The following is a 9,021-nucleotide window of genomic DNA, read 5'->3' as shown; positions in this document are numbered from 1 at the left end:
AAGTGGTTGATCTGAAAAGGCACCCTCAGAAAATACCGTGGATATGTGGGGCAATGAGCACCAAGTCTCACGTGGCAATCCTTCGCGAGTGCTTAGTGGTCAATCACACCCTCACTTTGCAGTCTCAACTGATTATCAGGAGATGACATTATGGTTGGTGAGGCTCAAATGCATCATTCATTTAACTGCATGCAAAACCCAAGCCCAAAAGATACATAGGACTGGTTATTTGGTTACTAGTCTAGATATGAAAATGTCAGGCATAACCTGGTAATTTCATGCCATAAATCTCACTGATGCTCTGGTACACAATGTTGTGATAGCATCTATTTAACATTAAAATTGATTTAAGCTTGTCTAACCGGTAATGCAATATGGGCCTGACTCATTATTAGGGTGCAGTTTTTCGTTTTCCCATAGCCATATTTTTATTTATTGTCAGTTTTGTTTTGAATGCTGGTCAAAATCAAACTAACTATGAGTCTGTCATTATAAACAATTGTTGCATCACGTAACTATGGAAGCAGTGAATTTATTTATATTATTAGGTATTTATGTGATTTCAAGATCAAATATTTATCCTGTATCTTGGGCTTAGGCAGGCTACTGTTCAGGAACTAATGCTGTTAGTTTTTCTAGGTCATAGTCTAAAAGTAGGTCTTTGCAATCTACTAGATCTACATATATAAATGATGAAACACTTTCTAAAAGAACTTCTCAAAGTGTGGGAAAAGAAGAATGATGATATTCAGTGTAACTGAAATGTAACTTCATCTTTGTGAAATTCTTTAGGCAATGATTCATGGATATGACAGTCTATCACATAAAAAAGAAAAATTATTTTCAGACCTTACATGACTTTTAAAAGGCCAATGGGTGAAAATTGTTTCACTGAGATTTGAAACAATGCAGGTTCTCTAAGAAATAATCAAAGCTCCTGCAGTGTTTTTCATATGTTGATCTCAAGGTACTTAGGCAGTAAAGTCCATAGGTAGGGAAAGTACTGTATAGATGTGGAAGTCATTAACTATAAACCTAGACAGATCATTTTTTCTTAGAAACAGGACAGCCTAAAGAAGCTGGGTTATGATTCAAGTCACATTGCTGATATGAAAAGATGAAGTCATTGCAAGTGTAATCAGTATTTTGAAGGGGGCAGCAATTTTTAAATATCAAAAGCACCAACATTAAAGCAAGTAAAGAAATTGGGGGTGGAGGGAAGTCCTCCATGAAAAAGCTAGCTTGCACTGATTCACTGTGCCACATTAGCCAGAAGTATAGTTCTCTGTGTGTTGCTCTGGTAGGAAATACCTGGTATTTCCTAGTGCCTACTAGGAAATACCTGGTAGAACAATACCTGGTATAGTTCTCTGTGTGTTGTCCTAGTAGGAAATACCTGGTGATTGCTAAAATATTAAGTGCTATGATTGTGCAAGCTGGCAGCACCAAAGGGCCTGAACTGCTCTATTGGATGATTACCTCCCCCCCTAAATCCTTAAAGCAGAATGTATGACAGTTTCAAATTGAATAGATATTTTCCATCTGCTGAATAGTTGTTTTTGTTCATGCTGTTTGAGGTTAACTGTGCACGTACTTATCAAACCCACTACTTCCTTTCTCGTAAAACCAAAACAAAGCTGCATGTTACTTTCAGGTACAGCATCTGGGATCAAAGCTATATATACACACACTGACTCTGTGTGGGTTCAAACATTTCGAAGATTCAGTATCCTGAAAGGTGTCGCCTTTTTTCCAGTCCTGAGAGTTCCAGCTTGTCCTTAAGTCTGAAGGCATCACCACCTTCAGACCCCTCAGCATCTGTCCCAGCGCAGGAATGCTCTCGATATTGGTCACCGTGGGCTTTCTCTGCACAGCCAGCACCGTGGCCGAAGGTGGGTAGATGAAGGAGACGCGGTAGCTGGGGGTGTCTTCATTTTCTCGGTTTCACCTTTTTGCAGGAGAGGGACTGGGTACAACAGGGAGGGGGAGACGACATGGGACCCCTCCATGCGGGGAAGATGGTTCTGGGGCACCACGAGGTTATCTGGCAAACCAGACTCAGACTTTAGAGCAGAAGTATCTGCAGAGGGGCCGAGCAGGATTTAGAGCAGCTCAACAAGGAAGAAAGGTTTTGACAAACCAGGCCCTGTGGGTGAAGTTGTTGGCAGCTGATAATGTGGATATAGAGGTTTGAATGAAGAATTCTGCTCCTCTTCACCCCAAACTCCTGCACTGCACAACTGAAGAAGATAAGCCCTGCCCCAAAGTCAACTGATATAAAATCAAATTCAACAAATAATACTGAATCTTCACAGCTTATTAAAGCAAAAGTTGGTGCCTTCCCATCGTGTAGCAAGATGGAGTGGAGAAGCTGTAAAAAGCAGCCAGTGGGGATGTACATGTTACAGTTTAAGTTTTGTAATTTTTTTTTTCAGTATGTTTATCAGACTTTGCTGTGTGTTGCTATACTTTGGCTTGGGGTGTTTACTGTTGCTGTACCGTGGCTTGGGAATAGCTTGTTAAAAACGAGGAACAAAAAGATCAGAAACAGAAATATGCAAACGGCTTTTCCAGTCAGTTTTATCATCACCCTAATGGTTCTGTTCCATACAGGATGTCAACTGCTTTGTTTCTAAATGTCAACATGCTTATTTCTACCAGACAGAAAGTGTTGTTTAAATGGCTAATTTTAAATTCCAAATTTCAGCTTTACCATAAGAAGTCTATTTTTTTTCTTTCTTTTGTGTATTAAAAAAATTGTGCTGAGGGAAGCTGAAGCATGCAGGTCATTGCTTCAGCAGGTGGCACAAATTACCTACTATTTAAGTAACAAGTAATTGTTGAGATTTATAATATCACATATAGTAATCAAAGCACTTTTTGAGCTTTTTTAAGTACAGGATGTTTCAAAAAGATGGACCCAATTTCAAAGCAGGGTCCATCTCTTTGAAACACCCTGTATATGAATGCAGTGCCTGCATGGATTGTCTTGGAGTTCTTTATTTTGGAAGGATTTAGCTGCATTTCTAGGAATTACCCATGGATAATAGGAGGTGGTATGACTCTCTGTTGTGCAGGTTTTAAGCAAATGACTGCAGATCATTTCTTGACAGTTGTCTTAGTGTTGTGCTCTTTACCTCCTTACAGTAATGGAAGTGACTCAGCCAGCCATGGTGCTGGCCAACAGGCAAGGAGTGGCCAGCTTGGTGTGTAAATACAAGCACATTGGGAATGCAAAGGAAATTCGAGTGACTCTGCTCAAACAGACGGGCGATCAGTTCACTGAAATCTGTGCTACAACCTACACAACGGAGTTTAAAATGTTCAGTGTGGAGGAGGTCATTCAGTGCCACGTCAGCCCCAGCCAAAACAAAGTGACCCTCACCCTCACCGGCCTGCAAGTTAATGATACTGGTCTTTACGTCTGCAAGATGGAGAGGATGTACCCTCCACCCTATTTTATGAACAAGGGAAATGGGACGCATCTCTATGTCATTGGTAAGCCAAGCAGCTTTATGATACTGTGATATTCCCAGGTTAACGGAGTTGCTAGGATGTCTCATCAAAGTCCCGTTTGCAAGAAGTGGGGCTGAACACTGATTCAAACTCTGAGAACCGTGATTAGCTCCTATTCTTTTCAGGTGTCCCTGCACACACCTAAAGCACACATAGTCACAGCCACGCAATGTATTTAGCAATGTATGGGATGTTTGACAGCATAAGCAATACCTTATAGCGTACACGCACATCTAGGCAGTTGAATACCTAAGTGCAGAACCAGCAGAGAGTAAGGTGTCTATTCTTCTACTGATAAAACCTATTTCAACTGGAAGTTGAGCAGGCAGGGACTCAGAGCTCAGTCCTGGTAGTATCCTGGGATAGAACAGAGCAAGGCAGTGTGGAGGCTGAATTATTGGCTTCAGGGGCTTCATTATGAGGCTCATGTGTGACATGACTTGTGTGATATCATATGTTTTAGATCCAGAACCATGTCCAGACACTGCCATATATCTCTGGGTATTAGGAGCTGCTGCCTCAGGACTTTTTCTTTACAGTATCATCATCTCAGCCATTCTCGTGGGCAAAGCGGTAAGTCCCATCAACTCAGCCCCATCCTGCTAATAACACCCTTTTGTGTGATGAGGACAAGGAGAAAGAAATGAAAACAGGGAAGAACTCTGGGAACAAATGCACTGGGATGCTCCTTTTTACTCCTGCAATGCTGCTACAATAATGCAAAACAAGGGAACTTACTGGAGCTGCCATTTAGATTTGTTTATGGCTCATTGTGTTGTCAGAGTACCAGAAAGCAGCTTACATTAGCTGGACTGAGCCTTGGCTTAGGTTTGGATGCTAAGAACAGGTTGGAGTCCTGGATGCTTCTGGGATCAAAGGCAACAGTCTCCATGTGTACTCCTATTTCACAACTGATTGATACAAAATCCCAGGGTTTGATTTTTCCTTTTCTCACCATTCATCTCTGTGTGCAAAGCAAATTTAAAGAGGCTTCCCCTTCTGATGTCTTAGAGCGTTTTTAACTTCACAGCTAGAAATGTCTGGGCAAAGACAAAGGCATGTGAAATGTAAGACTAGTTGCCTCTTCCCATGGGGGTCTGGAGTACTCAGAGTTCGCTAGAAATAAACTCAATGCCAAAGCTTAAAACCAAACAGTATCCCTGTCCCATATTTTTCAATCCACCCTTTTCCCCAGAAGTTAAATGAAACTGTCCAATGTGAACACTTGCAGCTTTGAACCAACTCTGAACTCAGCAGCAGGAGCACCTTCACAGGGCTACACGAATAGTGTGACTCTGGTTTTTGCTAAATGGCCCCTGTACCTCCAGAATCTCCCTCAAATGGCCTCAACAGATTTTCTACAAAGAGGGGTGACAGGGAAAGGTGTCTAGAATACCTTTTACTCAGTAAAGGCAGAACATCCACCAGTTTTCTCTAAAATGTGCTGGTCAATTATTATTCTGCAACAACTTGTTTCTTTTACTGTCTTCCCATGTTTTATAGATAAAAAGAAGACGATGTCTCACCACTGGGGTCTATGTGAAAATGCCTTCTGAAAAGCTAGAGAAAAAAGTGATTCCATTCCACATCACTGTTAACTGAAACAGGAAAGAGGGAAACATTTCCCAGCTGAGACTGAGACTCTGCTAATTCACTTAAGTTAAAGAAATAAAATTAGTTGTCTTATTACAAAGGTATATGGGAAGGACAGAGAATATTCTTTGTAAATTCTATAGTTTGGAGAAGAATAAATGATTTATGCATTAATATTTCAAGGTCAACCCTGTCACATAAAAATGGCTACATTAGGCCATTGATTCTTTGAGTTGTATTGTACCAATATATAGTATATATATATGTATAGCATTAAGAGCTATTGCTGTTGCAGCTGAGCATCTTACTGACAAATTTCACCATGTTTACTGATCAACGGAAATCCAAACACTATTACGACAGAGGCTTGTGTGTCATTGCAAGGCTAATCCTATCGCTCGTGGGGGGCAGAGGCAGAAGAGCACACTAATGTCCAATGGAATGTTGACTTGTTTCCTTGCATTGCTGTTTATTGGTCCCATTTACAGCACTGGTGCTCCGCGCTTCCCCAGAGGCATCACCGTAGGCTGGCGCTGGTGACACTGCTGCTCTAAGAGCCTGCTCTCAGCTGGGAGGATGTTCCAGCTCTGCTGGGGCCTTGCGTTTTACAAATGCTAAATTAGCATCTATCCAAAAGGCAGAAGTATGTTGCTGTGTTTAACTGAGTCTATTTTCCATGAAAATACCAATAGTGTATAATCTTGTTTATTAGTTATGTACCGTTCAATAAAAACCTTGAAGCTTTGCCCAAATTCAAGTTCATTTCTTATTCACCTTTCTCAGAAGGAACAGGAAGTGGCTACATGTTAGAAAGCAGCGATGACAAGATGAACCTTTCCCCTCTGACCCTGTTTTTTGCCCTTCTGAGGAAGCCTATGTGCTCTTGCCTGCACCGACTTTCTCAGCACTCCTCCTCAGGGGACCACCATCAAAATCTGCCAGCTCTTCTACTCATCTAGTTAGAGCTGCTGTGATGTGGTTCAGAGACACTACCAATCACCTTTTCACTACCAGCGCAGTTACTCACATGCAGAAGGTAGCTGTAACGACTCCGACAGCATCTCCCGCACATGTTTATACAAAAACTAGTCCTAGTTTCAAATCCTGTTTTCTTTGCACCTCTTCGACACTCTCACTCACTAAATGCCAGTTGACACACAAAGCTGCTGGAGCTTCAAACAATTTCAGCATCCTCAGCTACAACCTACTTCTTTGACTCTTTGCTACCAAAATTTCACCTCGCAACCCAAAAACTCAGCAGCACATGGCTCTGTCTCACAGCTGTGAATCCATCTTCCTGGCTCCATAATTGTGAACCCAAGCCCCCTAGCCCTCTACGCTGTGTTCCTGCAGCGGCAGCAGCCCCCAGGACACCCGATTTCATTGCTCTTTTGGTCGTTTTTCCCCTCTTGCCCCTTCATCTGGCACCACCTCCAACTGTACAAACAAACATTCACATTCTCAATTTGCCAGTGTGTGCTAACTGCTCTCTCCGTGTTGACCCACAGTTGTGGTGCATTAAGTAAAAGTAGCATCTCATGACATATCGTTTTTCTAAGGTGTTTTAGTATTCAGGTATCAGCTGGGCTTTTTCCCCCAATTTTCCACTAACCTGCTGTTTTGGGGATAAAAAATGGTCAAAGATTACACATCTGACATCACTGCAAAATGGCTGAGCATCTGCTTATTCAAGTGCAGCCTGCTCAGAGAAATGTGTTCCATGATTGATAACAACAGATTTAACCCACACATCCCACTGGCACAAGCTGTAAAGTGTTCCAATAAATTTACCCTGGCAAAGCAAGAATAATTATCCAGGGCAATTTTTTTCCACCACAGCCAGTATTAGCTCAGGTATCCCCTGAACCCTGTGTCTGACTCCTAATCAGGAATCAACTGTTCGTTCTTAATCTTTTCCTTGACAATTCCTATACACTGGAACCAAGAACTTAGTTTTAAGCAATCTAAAAGCAGCTCAAGTAAATGATTTTCTAAGTTTATCCCTCCTGGGTGAAGAGATGCTTTGGACCTGTGTCAAAAACCTCATGACCTCTGGCCGTAGATGGCTGTGAATCTGCATCAGCACAGAACGTGTGTATATTCATATTCACCTTCTTTTCTGGCAGCTAAGTTGACCGTGGTCAAGCCTTCTGCTCAGTTCACTTGTGTTTCATTGAGACATTAAGCCTGTAATGACCAGTGAAGAATTCTGCCCTAAATATGCTACAGGCTGCTAAATTACCTGAATGGTGAAGATTATGGGAGAGCACAGAAGAAATGATCATCTCACATATGGCAAGAGCAATATTTTGCGTTTGCTCCTGCACTTCAATTCCTGGTATGATGTTTATTCATTATCCTATTGGAAATTACTCTGCCGAAATTCTCTGGCTGTTCTGAACTTCTCTTCACCCTCAGTGGCTACCTCTTCCAACCTCTTATTTCTGCACTGCTTAATTTTCTCTGGCTTTCCTTACCACTGTAGCAGCCTTCCCTGAGCTAAGTGTTATTAACTTCTGTTCTAGGCCAGGCTCCCCTTTTGAATCTTCTGGCAGGGTGATCGGTGCACTCAAATCAGCAGATGTAGCAGTTAAGACCAAAGTGGGATTTCAGTTCAGATTTTATTGACAACAATACTCTCGTAATTTATATCTGGCACTACAGAGATGAGTGGAGCTTAAGTGCCCGCAGAGATAATATTTATACCTATCTCCATATGGTCCATAGAGCAGCTAGCTCTGAAGAGTGCAGAGGCCTGACCTCAGGGAATTTCCATTGCCCTGATGTCCTGTGCTGCTCTCCAGGACCTTGAGCTCTTTGCTTTTCCCTGATACTTGGAGAGCGTCTTGCCACAATCAGCACTCAAAAAGATTTGACATATGCAAGTCATATTTAGTTTTCAGTCAGATCATAGAAGTACCAACATGAAAACTGCAAAGTCTGGGTCAGTGTACATCCCAGAAAATGCAATAAAGAGGAAAACCTGACTCTTTCTAGGAAGAATGTGAAAAGCAAATGTGAAAGGATTTGGTCTCAGAGCTCAGCTCATTAGAACAGAGAGTTTAAAAACATAACTGAATATCTTACCTGGACAGATGAATAATGAGACCATACTGCTTGGTGAGGTTCAGGATGAGTCTCTTTAGATGTGCCCTTCACCAGCCAGGAGACATGTCAGCCTGTTGGAGAAACAGAGATTGTGCGTTTCTGGCTGCATCTGAACAGGCACTCACAGCTGTACTTGTCTGCACCAAAGACAATGGCACATGCGTACACCGCTCCCTAATATTCTATTTTAATTTTCATCAGCTTTTTAATCTGAACTACTTTTCTCCTTGCCATTTTCAATTATCAGACTCCTAGCTGATACAGAAAACACGTGACAAGAGTCTCCCACCTGGCTACTCTATGAGTAGGTAATGAGTAGTCCGTTATTTCAGCATTACAGATTTCTTCCTGTGAAATATTAAAATTCCTCATGCTTTGGAGGAATATGCAGATCTGAACTCACTACTCAGTCAGGCCTTGAGGTCAAAGACCCCTAGGCTATGCAATAACGGTCCTGTTGACCTGTTCCTATCCTCCCTAATCTCTTGACCTTCGCTCAAGATTCCCCTGGGTGTAATTTCATGTTTTTCAATAACCAACACCTGCACTGGCCAGGTAACTCCTAAGTGGTTCGATACAATTCCTGAGTTCCTTCAAGCTTTGCAGCTCCAAAGAGCAGAGTACACATGTGAGGGGCTGAGGCGAGATTTGGAGGCAAAGTGCATTGGAGGGGATAGATGGGACTGGTTTCTTCCTTTCACTAGACAAAAGCTATAGCTTGCTAAGGGAGCAAGCCCTGAGAAATAAACCAGAAAATACATAACTTTTCCCTGTGATGGGAACTGCCTGAACCATGACTAAAGA

General features: G+C 42.0%; 1 protein-coding gene across 1 annotated transcript; it reads left to right on the top strand.

Moving 5' to 3' along the window:
- Nucleotides 1-1,749: 1,749 nt before the first annotated feature.
- On the top strand, nucleotides 1,750-5,740 carry CTLA4 (cytotoxic T-lymphocyte associated protein 4). The gene is made up of 4 exons (XM_065841358.2): nucleotides 1,750-1,892; nucleotides 3,148-3,498; nucleotides 3,980-4,089; nucleotides 5,020-5,740. The coding sequence occupies exons 1-4, from the start codon at nucleotides 1,835-1,837 to the stop codon at nucleotides 5,116-5,118; spliced, it is 618 nt and encodes a 205-aa protein (XP_065697430.1). The 5' UTR covers nucleotides 1,750-1,834; the 3' UTR covers nucleotides 5,119-5,740.
- The last annotated feature ends 3,281 nt before the right edge of the window (nucleotides 5,741-9,021 follow it).

This window comes from Patagioenas fasciata, chromosome 7 (assembly GCF_037038585.1).
Source record: "Patagioenas fasciata isolate bPatFas1 chromosome 7, bPatFas1.hap1, whole genome shotgun sequence".
In the NCBI taxonomy this organism is placed as follows: Eukaryota; Metazoa; Chordata; class Aves; order Columbiformes; family Columbidae; genus Patagioenas; species Patagioenas fasciata.
This window is presented reverse-complemented; position numbering and strand designations above follow the sequence as displayed.